The sequence below is a fragment of the Sinohyriopsis cumingii genome, chromosome 12 (assembly GCF_028554795.1).
Source record: "Sinohyriopsis cumingii isolate HCF-2022 chromosome 12, ASM2855479v2, whole genome shotgun sequence".
Lineage (NCBI taxonomy): Eukaryota > Metazoa > Mollusca > Bivalvia > Unionida > Unionidae > Sinohyriopsis > Sinohyriopsis cumingii.
This window is the reverse complement of record NC_142972.1, coordinates 3408438-3436308: the sequence shown is the minus strand read 5'-3', so window position 1 is coordinate 3436308 and position 27871 is coordinate 3408438. Positions and strand designations below refer to the sequence as shown.

Genomic DNA, 27871 nt, shown 5'->3' with positions numbered 1-27871 from the left:
ATGAGAAGTCTTAAGACGAAAATCCATTAGGACTTCACCAACAGGTTTATGCTCACAGTCTCGCCACGCAGGTCCAACAAATTTCCCCGTTGGTCGACGAGTTTGAAATTTATCGTTGACAACCACGGATTGGCACACCGCAGATAGACCACATTGATTGGTTCTTGCACAATCAGAAAACCAGGGGGGTCTTTTGGTGTGAACGTATACAGGATAAACCCCTGCGTCGCCGTAGTATTATCTGATGCGCTGTAGCTACCGTCGATGACGTCACATACAAGATTGACCGCGACCACATCTGTGATCGAAACTATCCCGGGAGATATGTGTCTGCCATCGGATGCTGTACTGTTGTCGTGCTTGAGAATAACCGGCTGCGGTTTTATTTTCGTGTACGCGGCAAGAATATCTTTGAAAGATTCCTCGATGAGATCCTGGACTGATTTTCGTAGCGCAGGTGCGTTATATCCAGGAAATTTAAAATCTGGAATATCCTTCACGGAAATACCATATTGGGTTGCAAATTTTAATCTAGTTTGCTGTCCATATTCCCCCAGGACATTCCGAGGATCCTCCTTAAACGAATCCGGATCCACGAGATCCAACAACAACTGAATTATTTTTAGATTTATGATTTCCATCGCGGATGCAAGTTTGTTTAGTTTTTCTAACGTGGTGATAATTTTATCGCGAGAACTGCTTGCAGAAACGCTAGCGTTTCTAGTTCCCGTTGACGTATCGGAAATATAATCCTGAAAATATCCCCGCAACAATTGTAGCTGTTGCTGATGTTCAGTCGATATCGGAATAAAAAATTTAGAATTTAAGTCGTCGAGTTTGTAATTATCTGCAATGTGAGTTCCATCATCACGTGGAACCGTGATCTTCCAAAAATTAAACATATCATTTGGCGGCCAAAGATCTCCTTTTCCTTTTGATAGTAATTTATCTGCAAGGGAAAAATAATTGCTGTACGCGAGGTCGTGTATTTCTTCCTTGGTGGTCTCGAAATCCGATTTTTCAGGTTTTGGTGGACCCGGTTCGACCTTGGGTCGTTCTCGTGGCCATCCTAATACTGTTCGAAGAGAGCTGCTATAAATATCCACGGCGTATCCCGGTGTTGAGATTTCAATGACCGTAGACAGTGTTGGTTCGTGTGCGGATATAGATATTTTGGATTCCCTGCCGGTGGTTCGTTTTATTTGGCGTTGTATCTCCGCGTTGATTTCTTCGATTTGATAACTCCCAGTGGGTAGCGTAATTGTATCCCATTCAAATTCACGTTGTGGGTCTGTACTTGGTTTTCCGAACACGAACGAATTATTTGGCTGCTGACCGGAAAATGATGCCGCTCTGACATTAGGCCAGCTGTGATACACACTGAGCTTTGCTAATGCGATTTCATTCACGGCAATTGGAGTTGGAAAATTAATGCTGAATTCTGGTGTCGTCGAGGACACTGAGATCATCGTTGTTTTTACCGGTGTTGTGTTTGTGACTATTTGCTGAAGCAGTTCTTGTGGCGTTGCCATCGTTATTATTTACTGAACTTTTCAAATAGTCATTGTACGCATCTGACATTAGTTTGAATTCAGAATCTGATATCGTTCCGTCGTCGAGACTTGATGATATCAGCGATGACAGTTTCTGATATGCGGTCACGGCGGTAGTTAATTTGGTTGTGTAATCGTGCAGTTTTGTATTCGCGCATGATGATATTTTTTTTGCTATTATTCCAAAGACGCCGGCGGTGGTTGTTGTCACAGAAACACAAATTGTTGCAGCGACTACTGCAGTCACGGGAGTTATCGCTGATAGTATTAATCCCGCGGATGCAACAGCGGTAGATACCGAATAAACCATAACATCCAATACTACAACGCGGCGTCGGTACTTCCTTACTTTACGATTAAGCTCGTCGATGACGGTTTTTAATTCTGATTGCCACGTATAGACCTGATTGTATCTGTATTCGTCCCCGCGGAAATGCTTCGCATTTTCAGAAACGCTTTTGTGTGAGGACTCGGAAATCGGAGATTTCTCATCGGAGAGTCCTTGCGTTGACATTATTTAAATCGCATGCGATTCAATTATGCAGTGACCAATTGAGGCGTTGCAGCGACGAATTCCAAACACCACCAGTAAGATGTTGCTGTTAAAGTATCGTCGGCGGCTTCAAGCATAAATGTTTCCTCGGCGTTGCTGTTTAGTATTACAGTGCAAACCCCGGAATACTTATCGGTGGAATGTCTCCAAGGATATGTTGTGAAGATTTCAAATCTAGCGGCTGAAAACACAGACAACCTGTAAACACCGGTGGCTGTTGCTGTATATTTGATAGTGTTATTTTGTCGTGACCATGTTGCGAATCCCGATGCGATCGTGAATACGATGTTGGTGATATGCCCGGGAGTAACTCCAGTGGGAACTTTAATCAAACTGGTTTTGTTAACGATCTCAGGAATACCCGATACTATATTCTGCTGTGTTTGTTTGATCGTGTTAATGTTATTTTCTATTATCTGAACTTGATCTGAAAAACTTTTTTCCGTTCTGACTACACCTAACCGGGTATTAATCTTATTGATATCGTTGGCGTTATTAGTAAGATTTGGTATGATTTCAGAAAGTTTCGTGTCGACGACTGGAGGATCCCCAAAGAACTTATCCACGGCCTCATCAGTTTTTGAGAAGTTTCTTCGAAGTCTTGTAAACGCGCCCACGTGAACATCATACTCTGCACGCAGCGTATTTAGTTTACCGTTGACGATGTCCACGTATTGTTTGTTTGACGCATCCTGGTCGGATTCGGGATTTGCTAACGCGGTTATTTTGTTGCCGCTCATGTCAAGTCCGCCGGTCATTACGTCGCCGGCTTTTGTTACTTTGTCGCTGACTAGGTCAACAACGAGTTTGTACTGCGCGTCGACGTATTGTTTGTTTGCTGCATCGTCGTTCGAGGCTGGATCTCTGAGTACGGTTATTTTGTTTCCATTCATGCTGAGTTCGCCTGTCATCGTGTCACCGGCTTTTTTCACACATTTATCAACTCCGCTATCAATACTGTCTTTGATGCTCACGATTGATATATTCGAGTCCTTGATCCGGCCGCCATCACTAAATGCAACGAAATTATCCTTGGTAGCTCCAAGAACTCTGCGAATTATATCATTCCACTTAATGTTGCTCGTTCTTAGTTTTCCCTGCTTGTCCTGAAAAATAGCAACTTCATCTGGGTCAACTCCAGCTATATTCAAAAGATTATCGACATCATCGTGGGTCGCATATTTTGAGAGATCAACATCTGTGCCAGGTTTGACTTTTCTTGTGAAAGGTCTTCCGTAAATATCCACCATTATTCTTATTGCTGTTTTTCAAATGCGTGAGAAGTCCTTTGGACTTCCAGAAATGCTAAGCATTTCTCGATGCGGTATATTCATACACTACTCGATGCGGAGACGTTGCTGGATTTCTTGAGATTGCATCAAGAACATTTAAAACCTCGTTTCCACAAATGGGCGGATCAATTAATGTTTGTGTTGGTAGCGTCGACTGCCACACTGGTGGTACCGGGTACCCCGGTACTTTGCTGACATACTTGAGAAACTCAACTGGCGGTGCTAATCCGTACGAATCGAAATAGATAATTCCACGAGGATCGATCGCGTAAGCAACCCAGTGAGTTCCGGGACCGGTTTTGTTGTCGAGATTGATAATGCCAGTTTCTGGATTCCGCGGTAGCGTCGGTAATTGATCTCGCATAAATACCCCCCGGAAATGTTTTATACGCAATTTTTTAACAGCATCAAGTAAATCAAAATTGGACGCTGGAAGCGTCAACGCTGGAAGCGTTTTTAAACCCGTTTTGGATACCAAGATGCGGGAGTTCCCGGTAGTCTTAGTCCGCTCCCCTTTTTTTTCTTGTATCCACTCCCCGTTCTACTCCTTAGTGCCGCCGCAAGAGCTAACAAAGGCAAGGGGGCTATACTATTGGGATGTAAAGTCATAACCCTCCTTATCATAGTGGGAGCCGCTGCAGAGATCATTTCTGGAAGAGCCGCAAGTGGGATATTACCACCAGTGGTACCCCGGTTGCGGTATCCATTTCCAGTTGCTTTCTTTAGTGCCAGTCCAGCTGCGGTTCCAACCGCACCTAACGCTGCTGCTTTTGCTACAGCCGGTGCTGCCGCGGCAATTAACGCCGGTATTGCTGCAAGAAGAGGAAATATTCCACCGGTTTTAACCATATCCTTGATCGCGGCCGGAGAGAAATCGAGTCGAACTCCAGTCGTTGCTTGCTTTGCTTTATTAAAATGGTTTAGTTGGGTTTTAGTTAATGACAGTTTGTTCGGACCGCCCACTAGCTGATTGTGTTTTAGCGTTATTGATGTCCCACACGTGCTTGCGTTCTTCGACTGCAATTTCTTTGCCTGACCGGAAGTCAAGGTGACATTAACATGACTGTATGACATTTATATTTCAGAAACTAATCTAATTGTTACATGTTTTCTACTGGAGCGTCAATAACTCTCATTCGTCCGCCAACACCTTCAAGCAGCATTGCTTTATCGGAAAGTATAACCGCGACAGCTCTGAAACCAGCAGGTGGGCCGATGGGAAATACAGCAGTAACATTTGCGCGGAAGTGTATATCAACTACAGATTGTTTGGTTAGATCAAGATGTTCCAGTGAAAAGTAGTAAATGGGATACAACGATATGAAATCCAGTTGTGATATTTGCAAACCAGTATCAACATTCTGATCACGTCCCATAAATGACATCAAACGGTGATATGCCCGTGCGACTTGATTATTTTCATAATTTATCAGTATGTCCTCGGATGGTTCTTGATGTCCGTTTATTCGCAGCGAAACATTAGTGACTCCAAGTTTATCAAATATCATATGCGATTGTAGTTGGGAACCAACTCGTGCATTAGCCTGAAGCGCAACGAAAATATGTCGAGGCGCTGATATTCCCTGTTGTGATGATATATGCCACGTGAATTGACCAGCACCGGCACCCTGAATAGAATCTGTTGTTGTTGTTAACCACGATATCAGTGATTTACCACCTGTGTCCATAAAAGAGAGTAACCGCTGTTCTTCGACGAGTGATGGGGTCATAACTGGCATCCACAACGCAAGCTTAGATAATATTACTTTACCACCAGCAATACCATCTTCGCGCCAGATGGCGTCATTGTCATCACTTTTTCGGTTAAGTACAACTGTATGATTGGCTCCAAAAATAACCTTTCTGACATTTCTGCAAAATCCAAAGATGTGCGACAGTGGAATTGCGCATGAAAATCTCCTATTGTCATCCTTTAACATTGCCTTGCGCGTTGCAAAACCAAGATTGTAATCTGGATTATGATGAACTACCGGCCACACATCAGCATCAGCGTTATTGGCAAAGTTTCTTGGTCGTCTCACAATGCTAGATCTGTGATCGGGACTATCAAAATTATCCTTGGCGAACATGATGGTCGGACCAGCCGATTTTGTGTAATCATCAGAGTATCGTGCTAATCCAAGAATAGTTGTAGCAACGTCAACATTATCCTGAATCGTTTCAATTTCTCTTCCGTCAATGCTGTATGAAGCACTTTTGAACAACGCCATGATACCATTATTAACAAAACCAACTCGAAGATTACCCCCGTATGCTGTATTAGCGTCAACATTTGTTACAATTTCACCCGTAACTTCAAGAAATGCTTCCGAGGGCAGAAAATATCTACTTGTGTCCTGAACTCGTAATTCAATTCGTCCGCGTTGATTAGGTACAGTTGCCTCGTACGAATAATACTGAAAATCATGTACAGAATCGTCTTTGAGTATTGGTGCATCCATGTCAAATGCGGGATCGGATATGCGTTTAAACATTTTTATATAATTTATCGCCGTCTAAAACGAAGACCACTTCCTGATATCAAGCTTGTATTTATTTGTTCGGGTGTTTGGGTTATTAATTCCGCGAGTTTTTGATTTGCAGCCTGATTTATTACTTTACTAACATCGGCGGGCATAAGCGCAGTACTCGGTAGTTTCATCGGTGATGGTTTTTCTGGTCTACGAATTAATCGAGCCAATCTATCCCGGACTGACGTGAATGCTTTCGAGGCGAGATCACCAACAGTTCCAAGGGCTTTATCACGAACAACATCAACAGCTTTCATCGACAATTGTTTTGCAATCGGGATCACTTTAGGAGCTATTCTTGAAAACAATCCAGTAATCGTATCACCGAGACCATCTCCGTAAGTTGCTCTGTAGACTGGTAATCGCGAGTTCACTACACGAACCTGTGTCACGCGCGGACGAGAATTGTGTATGATCATTTTATTTAATTATTGTTTCTCTAACTTAGTCGCTGTGGTAATCGTCGACGAGTTCATTAATGAGTCCCCGGTAAGTACCAATATCCATAATTCTACGCTGAAATAATCTTTGACAGATATCTGCGGCTTCATTTATAATTTCCGGAGAGTTGTTTCCGGCACGTCTTCCTCCGATGAGAACTTCCAACCGTGATACGTCATTGATGATATTATCAGGGCAAGTAATGTGACCACCAAGACCACTACCAGTAGCGGCTGGTGAGTCGTGAAATTCTTCCTCTGGAGATTGCGGCCGAAGTTGTGGCTGCGGTTGTTTTTTCTGCTGCCGAGTTTGTTTCTGCTGCCGAGAAGAAGGTTGCTGTTGTTGCTGTTGTTGCAGAGGTGGAGGAAGTTGATACTCGGCGGGTTGTTTTTGTTTTAGTTGTTTCATTTGCTCGTTATAAAGTTTTTTTACTTCATCATTAAGAATTCTATACTCTAAATCATCATCTCTGGCCTGCGGTTTGTCTGCGCGTATTCGATATATCCATTTGATAAGATTATCATCAGATACTTTATCATGGGGGGGGTTTAAAATTTTAGATTTATTAAACATACTAGCTAATATTTTTTTAACTAATTCTTCTGGTTTAGAATTTTTAATATCTTCGACAATACCTTTCTTAAATCTTGCAGCTAATTCTACGTTTTCTTTTACTGATTTTGGTCTTTCTTCCCCGGCGGCGACGTCAGTACCCTCAAGTATTTCTTCACCGACAGGTGGAGGTTGAGCCGCAGCGATATCAGCTGGAAGTGTTCGTAAAATCTTCTTTGTCTGTTTAGTTCTTCTTGCTATTTTTTCAGCCTGCGTCACAGTTTGTTTTGATACCGGAAGAAGATCTTCTTTGATGACAGTTGTAACTTTCTCAGTAGCTTTGGTCACGGGTTTAAATAATTCCTCCGCGGATTCTGCAAAGACTTCCCGTGCTTGCTGTCTTAGTTGTAATTTTTGTCTGACACTATCACGGACAGGAAGAAATTTCTGAATTGCTTCGAGACGTTCTCGAGCTAATCTAGTCGTATGTGCTTCTCCAATATTTGCCATTATTTATCTGTCAATGATTTAATTTCTCGTGTGACAATAAACCTACATGACCCGCGAACACGATATCGCGTCGGCCTCGACGGAATTTTTGCAGCATAAAAATAATTTCGATGTGTTTTATGTAGTCGGCGGGGGTTTTTATATGGGGCCGTGAAAGGGTTTATTTCACCGAAATAGGTTTCTATCGAGAAGTAATTCCGTGGAATAGTTATTTCTAAATTTAGTTTCGGTCTGTTCCCCCCCTCTGCTGCTACAGTATATTGAGGTCATCAAAAATATTCCACATGGTTTCCGTTCACTTAACACGTGTACTGCTTCAAACATTGTGCACTACATCACTAATTTGTGTGTTGAATTGGATACATTCTAGTTTTATTGTTTGATCCATATTAGATGGGGTTTTTTAATACAATAGATTGACACTCTTTTTGAGAAACATTGTTGATCGAACTAACTAATGAACGAACAATAGATAGATAGATTTGACTGTGGTAGAAGCAAAATGAAAAAAACAATCACAAGAGTTAATCATTACCAATATGAATTTAATGGGTCTACAAATTTAACAACAACGTAAATTTGAACATGATAATACTTTCCGTTTGTGACATGCCTGACAAATATAACTTCACATTATTAAAAAATCAGTTAATTTTTTGTGTGTTAGTCCTTGATTTCTCTGCCGCCGAGCAAAATCCCACAGATTTCTCAACTGTATGATCTTTACATAGTCAACATTTTGGGTCTCCAGCCACCGTATAAAAATGTGAGACCATTTTCGATTGGTCAAAGAAAATGAATTTTGATAACGTTAGTGACCACAAGAACTTATGCTCAGATTTGCATGCCTTTGAATTTTTTCTTAGTACATCCCTTGCTTGATTTAATTCAAAAGACATATTCCAAGTGATAAAACAACACATCTCTTTTTATTGATTTTTAATGCAACAAACACTTCCCCAAGTTGTTGATCAAAACAAAGCCTGCATGTAATTAGGTTGTCAAAGAAGTACTCACAGGTTTTGATATGATGGTTGATTGACTCTTTTCATATTTTCATATAACAGAATATGTTGCAATTATGATGTTTACACTGAAATGGAATTAAAGGATTAGAACGTAACTTTCACATAGCAAGACATTTAACTGGTGTCTATTTCATTCTCTGTTGTCACCTGTTAGCATTTATAATAGAAGTTTTCATTGATCGCTATTTTACCAGACCGTTTATTTACAGTGTATTGACAACTATATATTATTAAAAAAATTACATAATATGTATCTTATTTAGAAATTTCACAATATGGATTCTATCTTTACTGGCATTAATCACCATTTTCAAAGATAAAATGTGCAATGTATCAAGGTTTAATTTACCAATTCTTATTGTAATTTTTTTCACATTCAGCATATTTTAAAGATATTTAAAATATATTTTCCTTGGAAAAAATCAGGAGCTATGCCAGGCACCATGTTATAAGTGGGATCGTAAGTTATACGGGCATGAGTTATCGAGAGAGTGGTGTAGTTGACATTTCTACTGAAATGACACAATAAAAACAAACAAAGCATAAATAAGTAATTTATTATGTCACTAACTTGCTAATGCAATTCTTACTTATGGGGTAAGCAAAAATAGTGTCGCACTAACTCTTAAATCAAAACATGAGTTCAACAACAGCATGTTGTAACATGGTCTTAAATACAGAAAGTCCAGAAAGGTGACAAAGAAACTCAAATTTTGGAAAACAGTTGTACAAATAATGTATGCAACCTGTAGAAGAATGATTATCCAATACAATAAATCCAAATTCAAAGTTGTATGGTCCAATTTTAACAATTAGATTGTGTGTACCGTTTGAGTATAAAGTACATGTTTTCAGTACTGCAGCAAAGCCAAGAAATTGCGAGAACAACTGGCGGTGGCAAGAGGTGGTAATGGATAAGAGTTAGTGCCCTTTGTCTATATAAGATAGGAAAAGTCTATTTTTGTCTTTCAGTAGGACTGGATTCGCAAGATAGCAGGCTTAAAGTTTTAATATTATTGGGGGAATGTATTTGAAGGAGAAATTGATGCACATCAGATTTCCTTTCTAACGCATTAAGTTCAAGAAATGTGTTCAAATCTACCTCGTAAGCCAAGAAAAAAATATGTGTGGGTCCGGTAACCTGACCATGCCTATTTTATTGACCCCATCCCTACAACATTTTATCATGTAGGAAAAATTAAAAATTGGTACACACACTGCCCCATGAGAAAGTTTACATCATTTCCTACCAAAGTGAAATTTTTGGAAGTGTTTGAATAACATAATGCTTTTGACCAATAAAAATTCTAAATAAAGGTAGAAAAGGAAAATGTCGATCTGCAAATCAGCTTCAGTATGCCGGGCAGTACTTAAAGACTTTAAACAGACACATCAAGCACAAATGTTATTAAACATTAAATTCAGATTCAATAGCATTTCCGATATGAAAGCAAAATCATTTCGTTGTTACCCATTTGAAGTTTAGATTGGAAAATATAACATTAAGTCACACAAGCTGGATAAAAAAAATTATGTAAAAAAAATTAGTACCTAACTTTGTATCCCATATTTTTTCCCTGTTATTAGAACCACATATATTTTTTGCCAAATCCCTGCATTTGTCAGTATATACTTGTAACATAGCTAACACATGGATCCGTAATGAGATTCTTGATTCTAAAATCTTATAGAAAACAAAAAACTTCTTCTGATTAGCGAAATTTAAAATATATGCTACAATAAGTGAGTTTCATTTCTGAGAAAAACTGTATTTTTTCTTTCTTTTCATGAAGGTTGCCAAATATTTATAAACATACATACACTCATTTCAAGCTGAGGTCAAAGCAAGAATACCACACAATGGACATGTGCAAAGTCATCAATGCCAATTTATGTTTTGGTCAAGTTTATACATGCCCAATGACTCAAAATCTTTGGCATTAGATTGTGATGAAATAAAAACAAATGGAAAATAAACTTCCAGAAGAATAACTGAGCCTTCAGTGAACAAAATCAGAAATATTATTGACAGAACAATGTTTTCATTACAGAGAAATACTGGTCTGTCCTAAATCAGCACTGATCGGAAAATTCAGAAAAAAGCCAGAAGATTATGCCGTTATTTTCAATTGTGTAAGCCTTATTTTGAGATAGAAAATTGACTTATTCTAATGCAGCACACTGACCTATATTCACTATTCATCTAACAGGATACATTTATTCAAGAAGTTTGATACTATTTATTACTTGTAATCATCACTTCATAACCACATTGGTTTTTGTTGTTTAAAACTCTGCAATCATACAGTAAACTGCAATATTTCAGTGCTATAAAATTTTAGTGAATTTTTAAATAAAGCATATTAGAGATACAAAACAGACCACAGACAAAAGTAAGTTTTTGTTGTAATGGTTTACAGGTTACTGGTTTGATCTCATTACAAAAATATTAGATTCAAATTCATGTCCTAGGTCATTGGGTGCTCAGTAATCATTAGTTTAAAATCTGTCACTACCAGTCATTTCCATTATCCCTTTACCTCATGCAAGTACCTTTGGATAGCTCTACTCCATTTTCATGGAAGCACCTTTTAAAACCTCTACCCGATTTGCATGTAAGCGCCTTTTTTTATGCCTCTACACCATCCTCTTGGAATGCCTTTCAACACCTGTTGTAAACATCAGCCATTTTTATCAGGTTTTCATAGTGCCACCCTCGGGGAAAAACCCCTATTAGATACTACATTCATTGGTATGAATGACCATTACATCAGATCATGCGGTCACTGTTTAAGATCTGGTCAAAATCTGCTATTTAAAGTAACTGGGTAGTATTCTCCACTGAAGCTGCGGATTTCATTCAGTACTTACTTGAGTTTTCACGATTAGAATCACAACTATGAAAACTTCAATAACTTAAGGAAAGGCTCTGACACTGATGTAGGCTGCAATTAGTTTTCATAAATTATCAAATTCAGATGACTTAGTGATGTAGATGCAGACAAAGAAGTTGTAAATTTCAAATATGAGAAATGGCAACTGGTTGGTCATGCGGCTTCACTGGATTGACAGTGAATGAGTTCTCTCAAGATTTTAAAGCACATAAAAAAATTCTTTCGTGAAAAATAAGTGTACAGCTATAACAGTCAGATTTTACTCTTAAATCTTGATATATATAAGTACCAAAAATGTAAAATGGTTAAAACTGATGTTAAATGTAACATACACTACACTGCCTAACAGTAAACAGGCAGGCCTATGTGTATGGAGTCTAATAGGTAACAGGTGTTCTATTTTATAGCACACTGCACTAGGTAACTTTGCTACATGTATACGGAAGGGCTAAAAAGCAATACTCTCTATGAGGTAAAGGATTATATATTACAAATATGACTTTGAGACAAAAAGCTGAATGTGCAAAACATTTTGTAGAAATAAGTGTCCTCATTAAATCTGCTAATATATTTTAAGCCTGCTAAAATTGTATGTCTCACAATAAATAATGTTTGCACATCAACTCACAGTAATTAAAGTCAGCATATCAAGTCACAGCTTATTAAAGTTAGCATACCAGTTCACAGCTTATTAAAGTAAGCATACCAGTTCACAGTAAATAAAATTAGCATACCAACGTAGCTGCTTCAGTGACTGGCCCCATAAAAGCTGCCTCGAGCAATGACTTATTCTGCTTGAAGCGGTCTGATGCTTCCCAGAAGAATTCAACTATGCAGATGACAAGCAAAATTAAAGTCAGCATCTGAAAGAACAAAATGACCATTATTGTGAGATATTTAACTACCATGAAATGTTGTTCTTTATTGAAATATGCAAGAAAAAAATGAAGCGAAGGGAATTAGAATTGTTCTTTATCAACAAGACGTTGTGTGCTTAAGCAGGTCTTTAATGTCCATGAGTAAACAAGACTTACGATGGTGCTATGTCTTGCCAGCTCTGCAACTACCCAAAAAGTAGGTCACTGTGAAATATTCTAGAGGGAAGTGACTACTCCTTAAAACACTACCAATAATCAAGTTTCATGACTATAAATAAACAGTTTGAGACAAATGAAGCTCCCCCAAATGATTGAATAAACTAACAAAGTAACTGGAAAATGATACCAATGATATGTCTCACTAAAGTTTTGCTGGCAAGACAAAAATATGTTTTCAAAACATGTGTGTGTGTGTGTGTGTGTGTGTGATTTGGACTTTTAACAAAGTTTTAACAAGGTTTTGTTCACATTGCTATTATGTCTGCAGTGTGACAGTAAATAGTGATGTCTAGCACTGGGGCATCATGCCACAGACATGTAGTATCATGTCCCACCCAGTCACATTATCCTGACACCAGGCTGACCAGTCCTAACACTAACCCTCTTAATGTTGAGAGCCTAGTGAGGCAGCTGTCAGTACCATTTTTATAAGTCTCTGGCATGACTCAGCCAGGGTTTGTACCCACCTGTGACCTTCCACATCTGAGGCAAATGCTCTAACCACTAGGAGCGCTCTTCAAAACATCTAGTTTGAACTAAAGGTTGTTCTGTAGACAAATGAGTCAAACTCATAGTCCAAGGTCACAGATTCAAAACCAGCCAGTCAGGCTGGATCAGCTGCCTAATGCGTCCTTGGGAAAGACACTCACATGTAGTTCCTATTTCCCCAACATAATATAACCAATAAAGCGTTAATAATGCTTTAACCAACCAGCCAATATCAAAATATTTATAACATCTCAATTGTTTTAAAACAATGTGATTTGTTAAAATAAACCCCAAATTCCAGTAAAAACATCTACTGGCATAACAGAGTTGTTTATTAAAATGTTCAAATATTTTAATTCAGATTTAGTATATGCACATGAAAATCTCTGCCTGTTTTTTCTATCCAATCTGTTTGTATGGGTGTATGAAAATTAGATCAATACTGAAGCATGAGATGGGTTTTGCATTTTGAAAAGCTTGGACTTGGCTATGCACAACTGAATTCTCAGAGTTCCATGCAGGATTGCAAAACTGAAGTCCCCAAGATATAATTCTGTAAACTTTTGTACATCATATGGAAAAGAGTAGGAAATCCTTTCATAAACTGCACACTGATGACCAGGAAATGGAAGCCTTGTAAAACTCACAAATGATACAACTCTGATTCTCACATCTACATGGTAATGAAAATATGTAAAACTTCCAGACTCAAACATGAATGATGCAAATAATGTGTATCATTTGAAGAACTTGCTCAGTTCCACTATAAAGTGCTTATATGACATATTCCTTGAAGGACATACTTGGTCATACAATAAATCACTTGAATACTGTGCATCATTTGAAGGATTTTGTAGAATGTGACTGTGCCAGGAAGAACAATCATATGCTAGGTCTTCCTAAGACTTAGGGTCAATGTTTTGAAAAGTTTTAAGGATGACTTGAGGGCATATTTGAAGCATTTCTTATGACCTAAATGAGATCACTGTCACTCCTTCATTTTGTCATAGATTTTCTTAGGTAGTCAATTACCTGATGTCCTGGAGAGGAGGCCTGTGAAATTGGCAGAGTGGATGCTTGGAATGCCTGCCTGTATAAGAACCTCAGTGTCTGGGACTCTGTCCTGCTGTGTTACCCTCATCAGTTTCCTCAGGCAGTCAATATAAAAATGGTTCACCTTCTTGGTGTGGCATCTGTACAGCATCCATGTTTTACATTCAGGATCAGCAACACAATAATCTTGTAGACCTTCAGTTTAGTTTTCAGACTGATGCCCCTGCACTCCCACATATTTACATGTAGTCTACCAATGGCCAGACAGGCTTTTGCAATTCTGGCATTGGTTTCATCATTAATGTGGTCAGCATATGACAGCATAGAAGTAGGATGAACTTGTCCACTGCCAGGAGGATTAGCCATTCACTGTAATGGCAAGCCCTACATTAGACTTTCCTGGTTCACATGGTACACGATCTTTGTCTTTTTGATACTGACTGTGGCGAGATTAAGTTAGGGTTGTGCAACTAACAGTACTTCAAGGATGGAAAAAGTCAGTACCAGGCCAAATTTTACTGGTAAAAATATGAATCAGCCAATATGATAAATGCATGGTTTATCATTTGTATAAAGTCAGGAAAACTTTGTTGAGAATAATGAAATGAATACATGTACATTTCATATCTAAACAGGATCTGTGTTGATAATAGACAAGTCAACACCACAAAAGTCAACAGTAATGTAATCCTAGTCAGAGTTTCCCATGAATCTTCTCAGCCCATGTTAGATGTTTTAGCATTATCATTAGAGGTGTGGGGTCAGAGCCAAGTGCATATAAAAAAGTTGGAATTCATCACCACCACATTGTAGCGGCAAGGGTAGCCACTATCTAATGGGTCTTGCAAACTTAAATAACCTTACATCTGTCTATATGTGCATGAAAGTGATAGGAAGATGCTTTATTTTCTCAGAAATTGTGAGGATAACATTTGATCTTTCTTTAATTCACTGAGGGTTGAAACAAAACTACAGCATTGATGAAATCTGACCTGGCATTCATCATTTGCACGGCTTGTCACATGACTAGACAAATTTTGCAACCTACATGACCATGACATCAAAGGTCACATGACATACATGCCACCCCACATGCCACAAAGGTATAAGCATAATTATTGCTAATATCAGTGGCAGAATAGCATAATTTAAGTGCAACCTATATATTACATACCGTAATTACTGCAGACTGTATGAAAAAAATACATTTTTGTTACTAACTTGGTTCTGCAGCTGGTCAAAATTCTTATCTCAAGGGGTGCAATCCATGTGGGTTAGAACCAAAAATACAAACAAAATATACTGACATATTATTTATATTCTGCACTCCCTTTAACTAGTCTACATGTATAACTTATGCTGAATGATCATGAACATGAAGTCGTGATTGAATTCTGCAATGAACATGACTTACTCAAGTCATTTTTTAAAGTTTGTAAAGCAGTGTTGATTTGTCCTTTTCTGATCTGAAATGTTTTGAAGTTTGAAAACATCTATTTGCTCTGACATTTTCATCCAGAAATCACACATTAAGTCTGTTTCACTTAGCGTCTGGTGACATTTTGTTTACAAGTACAGACTGGTCCACTACCTAACTGCCTTAACAAGATAATAAATCGGAGAGGCATATACAGTTGCTATAAATATAAAATAAGGAAACCACAAGTACATCTATGACATCTTTTACTGTTATGCTATTTGTATGCACCTATCATCTTTTTAATAATGTTCTCAAACTTCTATGAGTAGAATTAAAGAGATGATAATCAAAAAGACAAACACAACTTTTTATTGCATTATAATTATTTTATTTTTTAATGAACCAAAAAAGCATAATCCATATATAGGCTAACATAAGACATAAATTGGTGAAAAAAAGCATAATGGTTGGCATGTATTCAATAAACCCCTTTCTGATATGTACAAAAATAATTAGAAAATATTAAGTGAAAGTCACAATGTTTGTAAAAAGAACTACAGCATACCTAATTCTTAACATATTTTTTTAGAGAACAGTGACCAGAAACCTGTCACAGCAACCTGGACCTGAAACCTGTCACATCAGACTGGAGAAAACCAGATTCATCGAGAAGACAGAACATAACAACACAGTAATCGTGTGATAACAAGAAGTACAACACAGACATGTAGTGATGCAACAATATGCTGGTATATCATTATATTGTGGTTTGCTGTTCTGGTAATAAATAATGCAAAATGATTTTCTGTACAATTATTTTTTTCAAGGTCTTGCTTTCATCCTACAATTATGTGTATCTTTCACATATTTTCCAATATAATTCAAGACCCATATTTTCATTTTGTTTCTAGATGCGCGCTTAGCACAAGATTGAAAGAGAAATTCAAACATGATGGACAGACAGTACCATTGTTCAGGAAAAGTGAGTTTGGCAAGTCAAGAGTAAAGGATATTTTTCCAGCTAAAAGTAATAATTCATAAACCTGACTTTGCCTTAGATATTTATGTCAAAGAATCAAAGGAGAACAAAAATTTTAAACATACAGCAGCCACATCTTATGTTTTCAATGTGAAATGCAATGTCAGAGAGATCAACGTGCTGAAATCACTTAACTTTCTTGTCTCTAAATACTGATTAATGTCAAGTTGTTTTTAAGTTAGATGCATGGCATGTACACCTGAATTTTAATTTTCAGAAATTTATAGTTTTTAAAGATTTGATTTTGATATTATTCCCAACATAAAAGCGAAAAGGTGTTGTCTTTGAAATTTTCAGCTTCAAGACAATGAAGAGTAGTGGTGAAATTGAAGAATGTAAAAAGTGCAATAATGATGAACATTAAGGAAGGTGGAATGACGAATTTAAGAACTCATCTAATTCAACACCACAAGATGACAAGGTTAATGGCATTATAGGTGGGTCACCAGTGGCACTACTTCAACCATGGTGAAAAGTGACAAAAAGCAATTTTGGCAATGTTTTCCACTGCACTCACATCTATGTATAACAACAAAAGTGTTCGACATAACATAACTGCTGTCACTAGATTTGTTGTAAAAGATCTGCAACCTTTCGTTGTTGTTTCAAATGTTGGTTTAAAAAAGTAGTTAGGGTTTTGGATCCTCAATATAACTTACTATCACACAATTGCATCTCCAAAACAGTGGTGCTGGACAGCAACTGTATAAAGCTTGCAAAGACATGATTAAAACATGTCTCTTGAATTTGCATGTAACACTCACCACAGACAGTTGGATGAGTAGAGCCAATGAATAATATGTGGCTATTACTGCTTCAATTTTAACTGAGGATTGAAAGATGTAGTCTTTCATTCTCCAGACCAGGGAACTTCCAGAGTCACACTGGTTTGAACATCGTTAAAGTATTAGTGGACATTATTGAGAAATGGAGTCTATACAATATTCCCCTTTAGTGACAGACAATGTCGCTAATATGGCTGTAGCTGCTTCGGAGTCCAGATGCAACCGTTATATTAGCTGTTATGCTCACACTCTAAACCTAGCAGTGTGCCAAGCATTAAATATCAAGGATGTGTGTCAAGGATGTGTGTCAAGGATGTGTATCAATGATGTTTGTCAAGGATGTGTATCAAGGATGTGTGTCAAGGATGTGTGTCAATGATGTGTATCAAGGATGTGTGTCAATGATGTGTGTCAAGGATGTGTGTCAATGATGTGTATCAAGGATGTGTGTCAAGGATGTGTGTCAATGATGTGTATCGAGGATGTGTGTCAAGGATGTGTATCAAGGATGTGTATCAAGGATGTGTGTCAATGATGTGTATCAAGGATGTGTGTCAAGGATGTGTGTCAATGATGTGTATCAAGGATGTGTGTCAAGGATGTGTATCAAGGATGTGTGTCAATGATGTGTGTCAAGGATGTGTATCAAGGATGTGTATCAAGGATGTGTGTCAAGGATGTGTGTCAAGGATGTGTATAAAGGATGTGTGTCAATGATGTGTATCAAGGATGTGTGTCAAGGATGTGTATCAAAGTGTGTGTCAAGGATGTGTGTCAATGATGTGTATCAAGGATGTGTGTCAAGGATGTGTGTCAATGATGTGTATCAAGGATGTGTATCAAGGATGTGTGTCAAGGATGTGTATCAAGGATGTGTGTCAAAGATGTGTATCAAGGATGTGTGTCAAGGATGTGTATCAAGGATGTGTGTCAAGGATGTGTGTCAATGATGTGTTTCAAGGATGTGTGTCAATGATGTGTATCAAGGATGTGTGTCAATGATGTGTATCAAGGATGTGTGTCAAGGATGTGTATCAAGGATGTGTGTCAAGGATGTGTATCAAGGATGTGTGTCAATGATGTGTATCAAGGATGTGTGTCAAGGATGTGCATCAAGGATGTGTGTCAAGAATGTGTATCAAGGATGTGTGTCAAGGATGTGTCAAGGATGTGTGTCAAGGATGTGTGTCAAGAATTCCTACTCGTATGAGAAGGATTGTTATCATTTTTCCATAGGAGCAGTACAGTTGCTGCTGCAATTAAAGGCACAAATTAAATTGCTTAGACCTGTAAACATACAACGTACATTGTTGGAGGAAGATGTTACTCTTCCCAAAGACATTATGAATTGGCTGAATCTGCTCAAGAAATTACAAAAATTATGAGCTTGGAGAACACACCTATGGTATCACTCAATACTTCCATTCAAGAAAATGGTCCTGTCCATTATCTTAGCTGCCCAGGAAAATGACTCTTATATTGTCAGACAAATGAAATAAAGACAAACTGATGCAACACCATTACAATGTTTATTCCTTGGCCAGTTTTTAACCTGCTGAAAAACTAGATACTGTAGGCTGTATTGGGACAACTTGTCCTTTAAACATAGTAACTTGTCCTTTATAAAAAAATTCAAAATCAGTAAAAATACATGTCCTTTACATGGCACATTTCTGAAACCATTTAAATTTAATTTGCTTATTAGCAGGATTTTTGTTTAAGAAATTATCAATTTTAGGAAAAGAAAGATTGCAGCATATTATTTTAAGTGTTGCGTATTCTTTAAATACTACACTGTAGAACATTTAAATATTAAGCAGAAATTATAATTCTGAAAAGAAATTTTGAAAATAAATACTGTACCAGTTTTGAAAAGCTCCTCCAGCAGTTGTGTAGTGGGTTGCTTTTACAAGATGCAATGTAGGCCATGTAGAATGGGGAGGCAAGCCACAGCCAACCACCAGCTACCCAGACTAGGACAGTATTCTGGAAGCATTCTGTAAATTGCGGCCAGGTGGCAGTCTCTCCCCATGTCTGACTTGCATTCTGAAAAGTGTATGAAATAAATTTAACGGTTTTGGAAGTGCTGGTTTCAAGTAAGGCTGCAACATTTAAACATGTAAATGGCTTAGTTCATTTCCTTCTAGTGAATGCTTACAAAACTGCAACCAGTAAAACTGGATGACAAAAAACCCAGGGAAACCTCAGCAAGAACCACTGACCCAAAGGAAGCTACTGGCAAGCTTTTTAACATGCAAATTTTGGCTGAGCCAGAGACATAAACCTATACAGCGGTGATATCACAGTTATCGGTAAAGATGAATGATTTCAATCCTTGGCAACCTGTGGCTTAAAGAACTTTTTGATTACTTGACCAAAGATTTCTTATAAAATTTATTTTTTGGACATTGTTGGTACCACCACCAGAGAGAGAGATAACTCTGCTGCAGAGATGTTACATTTAAACATTATCCCACGATTTCTACCTCTATTAAATATTTCCAAGTTTCAAACCATGTTTTTGTCAGCCATGTTTATATGACAAGCATTCCAAACTTTTACACATCATCATAGATAACACGCTTTATTAATTTAACAGAATATTGATTATGTAAACATTTATGTAACAAACATGAAACAATGGTGTTTGCTTGTGCAAACATGACAGTCCTAAACTGGACACATACAAAAAATCTCTGCTATCATTTTGTTTGTGCCATTCTTCTTACCAGAATACAAGTACTTCCTCTGATAATTACGTACTCAAATTCAAACCTCTCTGTAGTGAAAAGAGTTGCATTAAGGGCAGGGATGATCAAAAAGTTTTGTTTCATTCACCTGTACCACCTACCTTTTCTCTTGTCCCACCTGTTCAATAACTGGTCTAGACTTGATGAGATGCATGCACTTCAATCGAAAGAACAAATGGATAATGTGCAACATTCTTGTTTTCTCAAAGGACTTACATTTTCAGTTTTTGATTTTCAGGGTATTTTACACTATTTCTTACTAGGGATACATTGGCATTGGTATTCCATTTGCAGTTATGGAAAGAAATTTACTAGAATTCAGACTTTCCTAACATCTTTAAGGTTTGATGAAATGACAGAACAAAGTCTCATTCCCAGCATCTCTTCTTGTAATTAACAAGTTCAATTCTGTTCTTCTTCTAGAATGCACACAACATCACCATATCAGAAAATGGTTTTCCATATTGAACTCGGGTATAGGCTTTTAGTAAAGAGAGCTCCCATCTGTTTCTTTTCAATTAATCTTCACTTAGTTTTACAATAGCCTTTCCTACTGGAGTGACAGCAAGTCTAACTTCAGAGAATTTATGTAAAGGCTGGAAGTGTCGCAAGGTCCAGAGGTGTAATGAGATTTGATGCTGGCAAGTGTTACGATGTCCAGAGCTGTAATGAGACTTGGTTGGTTGTCATAAATTTGTCAGTTCCTGACAAACACACTTGAATTTCCAACCTGTGGGATATTGCTTACAATAACTGCAAGACATTTTTCCTTCAGTGATTCAACCATGTATAATTATCAATCGAATGTTGTGGAAAATTTCTGTCTCAGTTATGTCCTTTTTGATATGTTCTGCTACCAGTCTGGTCTATGTCTCTATAATAAAATAGTTTCCCCAGACTAAGTGGCAACCTTACATTTTATCCTTGTGCTTTCATCTGAATATTTCTTCTATGAATAATCTCTATTACCTTCTTCATACAAATAATTGACCAAACTCACTTTTCATCCACAAAGTCAAGACCATCTCACTCATTCATCAAATACTTTAAATGTTGGCATAACATAAATTTTGTCCTTTAGATATAATTACGGACAGCTCCTCGATTATCATAATAACTTCACTTGAAACGGAACATCGCATGTGGAAGTTGATATATATAATCAATCAAAAGTTAAAGAATTATTAACGTCATTTAATTACTTCATAAAAGGCAACCAACACTGTCAGCAAAGAACCTTACATTATTTTAATTGCACTGACCTGCTGGATTGAAATCAAAGAGTGATTCACTGATGAGTATCTGGCTTGAGTAAAAACAACATACCATAGTTTAAAACAATGATAATGAATCATACTGGATTTTTTTGGTTAAAATCTGGTGCTTACCAACTTGATTAAAGATAGAAAATAAGCACTTGACCCAGGCTCTTGCAAAACTTTACTTGTTTGACTTCAAAAATGAATAGTATTGGATGCTGGGGTATGAGATTTGATCAGCTCTGATCCAGGAACTCCAGTTTCAGGTCATGGACTCTCTATTTTAAAAATGTTGTCTAAGTTTTCAATGTAGAGTACACTTGAAGAAACCAAATGTGGTCTTTGACCTACATTTTCAAAATATATCTATTACATATTAATTGATAAAAAGGTCTGATATTCATGTGGCACCACACAGGTTGCAGAACATATCCTAATTTTTATCAAAAGTTGTCAAAAAACCCAGCATTTACATTAAGTTAACAAGGAACTCTTTAATAATAACTGAAAATTTATATAATATAAAATGGAAAATTATATATATATATATATATATATATAAAATTTAACTGTCAAAAAATGACATAATTAAAACTACTATATTAATAATAGCTATGAAATGGAGATACATTGCTTTATACTCCATTATGATCTTATAACACAAACATTATCACAGATTCTATTAAATTCCTTGAATGTTGTCATTATTGCTACTTAATTTATTTCACATAAGTTTTGTACCTGACCAATAATAACCAAATAAAACATAATGTTACTTCATTTTGGTTTTGTATGCATTATGACACTGCCTTATTGGAATATCCATCAGTATAAAGTGCCCTCGCTTGCCAGTATAATGAATGGCTCTCATTAACTGCAGAGACCATCTCAATTTTAAAGATTAAAAAAAAAACTCAACTGTCAGTTGGCAATATTTTTGCTTATCAAATATATTTTTGGGGGGGGAAAAAAATGCAGTTGCTGGAGAAATATAAAACCAATGATAACTTTAAAAATGTGATTGATATCATCATAAAAAATCTGTACCAATATGTCTGTATATCAATACTTATAAAGGCAAATCTGTACAATGCAGAAGAATCTGTAACTGCAGTCTGCCTGCATACATGAACATTAAATGGAGAGAGGAAAAAAGAGAGTTTTAAAATTAGAATAATTATTTACTAGAGTTGTATCTACCCTTCTGCCTCCCCATCTGTAAAATACACTAAAACCTGTTTTTTGAGACATACCCTTCTGCCAAAAGTGGTTTCTCAAGATATATCATCTTCCAAGACAATGGTGGGGAGGGTAAAGATTTTTGGGGACAACCTGGAATTTTGTACACTGTCCTTTTCCACAACAATGGAAGTCAATTTAGTGGTATCTATTGGACATAAACAAACTGCAGTTTCAGACAAAAAATAACCACCTTTTTCTGTCTTGATTCTCATTATTTAAACTCCCATAAACTTCAGTTTTTACTCAAGAGATATTTAATTATTAATAAAGATTGTCTTTTAGAAAATATTCAGCAATGAATTAAGTCTATGCTATAATGAATGAAGTTAATAAAACTCTCTGTACATTTTCCTTACGCTATGTGTTGCTTAAGTCAGTGCCATTTTGACTTTCTGTGCCCGTGACCTCTTAAATAACTCAAGCTGTCAAAAGTTTGCTCCCATTTTGAAAATATAAATGAGCTATGTATTCAACAGGTAGAATTTGGCATCAAGGCTTTGGAGTAGGTCTTTTGGAAATAAAGTGGGACTTTGGAGTAGGTCTTTTGGAAATAAAGTGTGACTTTGGAGTAGGTCTCTTGGAAATAAAGTGGGACTTTGGAGTAGGTCTTTTGGAAATAAAATGGGACTTTGGAGAGGTCTGACAACGGATTTCACTACTGAAAATTGAACATATGCAAGATTCCTTATTGTCTATATTTCCTTTCTAACACATTTATATAAATGAATATTCTGCTAATTAAACATCTGATTTATGCTTATAAATAGTAACTTTTAATTTTGTTTACTCAAAGCAAGTTTTCCATCATGTATAGCCCATCATGTGCTGAAATGTGGAATTAACCCATAGCAACAACAAAGTATGAATTTTCAGTTTCACAAAACTGCTGCCATGGATACAGTTTGAGGAGGTATTTTCAGGAACATTTCTAGAAATCGGCTGTTTTTATTGGAAAGTATATGTGACTGGTAGTCAGCAGAGGTCTCGCTAGGATTTTAAAACTAGGAGTCCAGGACTCCCATTTTGGTAAAAATAGGAGTCCCACCATCAAAAGTTGCAGTCCCTTTCCTTCAGAATCAACACAGACGTGAGTGCATCTATTTTTAGATGAGAGGTTTTCGTAATGTAATCAGGATCACAAATTTATGGTTTATTTATTTGTATATGTACTTATGGTTTATTTATTTGTATATGTACTTGTAGTGATTTTAGACAAATAAATAGTATCCGATTTGCTGTTTTTCCCATTAGGCCTACTGGTTCACTTAAAGTTTCAAACTAATTTTATGACCAAATAGTGTGTAAGAGGCAGTTAATATATATCAAGATCACCGATTCTGATCTTAAAACACAAGTTTGTATGTTTTATCATCAGAGGATAGCATGCAGGAAATTGATAGTTGCTACCTTACTCAGAAAAGGGTTGATGGTCAATCAGCTATCAAAACATAATGCTTGTGAACGGGCAAGAATTTGTCAACGTAACTGATATCAAAACTAGGCCTTGTTACTGATGTATTGATGAATACATTTCGCTACTAGAACTAAGCAAGCTAAAGCCAGGGGCATTTTAAAAAAAATACGGTATGGTCAGTCAGTGTACCTCTTAAATAATCACAGGGCAAAGTCGTTTTTGCTTTCCTAATAGAAGAAGGCAAAGTTTACATTTTTAGGCAACTTGTTACCCACTTATGAATGGCATATTGTCTAAGTCTCAACATGTCTTGATTTTGAGGTCACATGCGCTGCTTATTCCGCTACATTCGGAAATGAACACAATAACAAAAGCTAAAGTTGTTTATTTGATGTACTTTTATAATTGACCACATGTACATCTCTGGGTCTTTCTGCCTCTGAATTCAATCACTGTAAATATTAGTACATTTTCCCATGCAGCCATCAGTCAAAGCCATTGAACTTGCCGCCCAGCTATTGCATCATGTTCTTTTTTTATGTACTCTTATAAGATGGCAACATGTATGTATCAAGGGGTCTTTCAGTCACTGAATTCTGTCATTGTAAATATCAGCACAGCTAACTGATCAACACATTTTCCCACAAAGCAGGTGGCTGAAGCAGGACTGGCAAGTCTTTGAATTTTGCTGCACACCTATTACATGCGTACGGAGCACTCCCGCCTAAGTGATTTTCTGCATCCCAGATCAAAAATTGGCATCCAAATATGCATAATTAAGCGTTTCCGAAATCTCTCAGTCAGACATATACAAGTTATCTAACTTTATCCTGCATTCTCTCAAAGAGCAAACACCATCATAGAATGATGATGTCCTCCACGAATTCAAAGTCATTATGTAAAAGCACAACTTTCTCCAAATTGAAAAATGATGTCATAACATTATAAAAAAGAACAGTTGATGATACCATTAAAAATGTAGTCTGTCATCATAGGTGGTCTTCTCCAACAATGGCCATTCAAGTCACAGTTTACTGCATTCCAAATCATGCAACTTCCAAAACCCTTCATACTGTACATAAAAAGGTAATAATTTAATGTTCAGGCAAGGTTATTATTATTCCTTGGAGCCAACCGCCCCGCCTTTTTTCTCCACCATCACATATTCCAAAAAGCAAAATTATCCTGACAACAAGTTGCTCTCCGCGACTATAGTCATGCCATATAAAAGGAGCAGAACAACTTGTTGGTCCACACATGATCCTTTATTGCATGAAACACGACTGCTCATGTAATGTCAATTATCCTATTTTGCATAGTCTACTATTAAGTTCGGAAAAAAAAGGCACCTCCAAAATATAAGCTTATCAATGTACAAACGGTGGACCAATAAAAACACTTGCAGACAGTTATTTAATTATAGTATTCTCAGTCATCGCTTAGATTACAGTACGAAAAACGTCTGTAAGATATAAAGTTAGTCCAAACATGTACAGTTACCCAAAACTCATCGCCGCCACAAAATGCATCCATTCTAAATGTATTATCTGAATGTCAAGCTGACATCATTTTTGATATATCTGTACAACCAAATGCGCCAAGTTCACCGACGTTCTTGTTTTCGACCCCTCTTGCAATATTCATTAACTATTCTATAGTGAAGATGCTTCAAGGGAAATAACCACTCTATCGAGTCTTGCATTATTTGACTCAGATAGTCAGTTTGAAGCAATGTTATATAAGCAATGTTTTTTTTTTAATTAATACTTTTTATATTTTTTTAATCGGCAATATGGGTACTATAAAAACCTTTGCTATAGACGAACTATTTTACCGACACAGCATGAAACAAATACAACACATTTCAGCGGACACAGAGACACAGATAATGCCTATCACAGTATCCGACAAGGAGATTTCCACTTCTTTGGGTTTTTTCCTCGGACATTTTACCAGGAGGCCTAGTGTCAGTGAAAAGCGGAGATCTACTTGTCGGTCTAATATCATATGGGTTCGTATATTTGCCCATCCCCGCAAAATCCGAAACATTAAACATAAAAGCCAGTAAAAAGAGGCAGAAACAGGATATTAAATCCTTTCGAAAGATAAAATAAGAGAGAGAAAAATGTGTGTGTGTGATTTGGATTTTTAACGTAGCTTTAACAATTTTTCAGTTATATCGCTACGATGTCTGCAGTGTGGCAGTTTATAGTGACGTCTAGCACTGGGGCATCATGCCACAGACATGTAGCATGATGTCCCACCTAGTAACATTATCCTGACACCAGGCCGACCAGTCCTATCACTAACCTCCTAGGCAACTGTTTGTACCATTTATTTTAATAAGTCTTTGGCATGACTCGGGCCGGGTTCGAATCCGCGACCTCCCGCATCCGAGGCGGACGCTCTAACCACTAGGCCACTGGAGCGGTTAGAGAGAGAAAAGTTGAACCTTTTAAGGTAGATAATTCAATACTGATACCATTTTTAACAGTATTGTCTAAACTATTTTTTTTTCTGTCCGACTTTATTGCATGATACACAAAAATTCATGTAATGACAACCATTTTAGTAACTGATGTTGAAGGCATAAATACATCGAAAACAAAGTATCATGCCATCTATACTCCCTTATTAGACAAGTTCAACTACAAATTGCAAAGACCCAGATCTGCCTAACGTATCGGTAGATCTGGGTCTGTGCAGCTTGCTAAAACTAATCAGTAGAAGAACAAGATAGACCCTAATCAGGGTCATAATTTTGCAGTTTGACGTGTCTGATAAGCGAGTATAAACGGAACATTAAATACATTTTATTTATCAAGAATCTTTTGTTGTGATTTGTACAACCGTTGTTGTTTTACCTCTAATTTCTTTCGTTGTCTTTTTAAAAAAAAAAAATATAGAATGCGGAATGTTGTCAAATTGACATCCAATACTGCTCAGCGAAAATCCAGTTGAAATGGTATATAATATTAACTATGTTATTCCATTTCAAGCCCTGTAATCAGATTTCAATTCATGGTGTTAACATTCTTCAGTTGTTGACTGAAAAGAAATTTGCAAATCACCGATGTCACTGTATAACTTACAATATCTGACAATGATTTCAAACTTTTAGCAGCTCTAGCATTCACAAAGATATTATATGTGTTTTTGATTTGTTTCTCATTCATCTTCTCCAATTTATTTTCAGTTAAATTTGTTCTTTCTATCTCATTGTATGTTCCGTTTGTAACAGCTTTGTTCAATTCCTAATTCTATTCATTAGTTTCTTTAGACTGTACATTTTCGTTGCCATAGGAGATATGTGACTTTAGCGTATCATAACAAAGGTCTATTTTTTTTTCTTCTTCTTCTGGATATATCTTGTCCGTTTTTCAACGATTTGATCATGCTTTATATGTGTGACGTTGTCCTCTCTCCTCCGCCAGCAAAGGACAATATTCACGTTTAAATACGCAGTGGGTGGTAGTATGAATTTTATTTTATTATTAAATTGAAAATCCTGTATGTGAAAATGATGATGATAATATTGCAGATGAAAATGGTAATATTGTAGATATTGAACCTGTTGATACTGTAAATCGTGCCGATGATTTTACAGATATCACATCAAACGGAGTTTCACAAAGAGTTAATGGCCCTAAAGAGACTTGCCACTGGGTGCAATATCAGCAGGAGAGAAATAACTTTAGAATCAAAGACAAAATTATTATGTAAAACCTGATGGCAATACGGTTCAAATTTCGATGAAATGCAACCTTTAATCAATACTAGCACCTTGAGCGATCGTTGTCATTAGAATGTATGGCATGTGAGTAGTTTTTCGGAGGACAAAGTGGTTCTGGTGTTTTGTTGGGTATAGCCTCTTTACAAAGGACGAAAGCTGAATGCAGATAAAAGGAACCATTATCTTTGATGAGCACGTGTAACGTATTTGAAACATATATCATTTCTGTGTATTTC

The 27871-nt window shown here is 37.0% G+C and overlaps 1 protein-coding gene across 1 annotated transcript in view; it reads right to left on the bottom strand.

Moving 5' to 3' along the window:
• Positions 1-25531, bottom strand: part of LOC149785926 (ATP-binding cassette sub-family C member 1-like) — a 196261-nt gene extending 170730 nt beyond the window's left edge. The window contains exons 1-3 of the mRNA XM_089976163.1: positions 25403-25531; positions 19101-19283; positions 12089-12217 (exon numbers count right to left, since the gene is read on the bottom strand). Coding sequence (XP_089832289.1) covers positions 12089-12217; positions 19101-19283; positions 25403-25435 — 345 coding nt within the window. The 5' untranslated portion in view covers positions 25436-25531. The remainder of the gene's footprint in view (positions 1-12088; positions 12218-19100; positions 19284-25402) is intronic.
• Positions 25532-27871: the final 2340 nt, after the last annotated feature.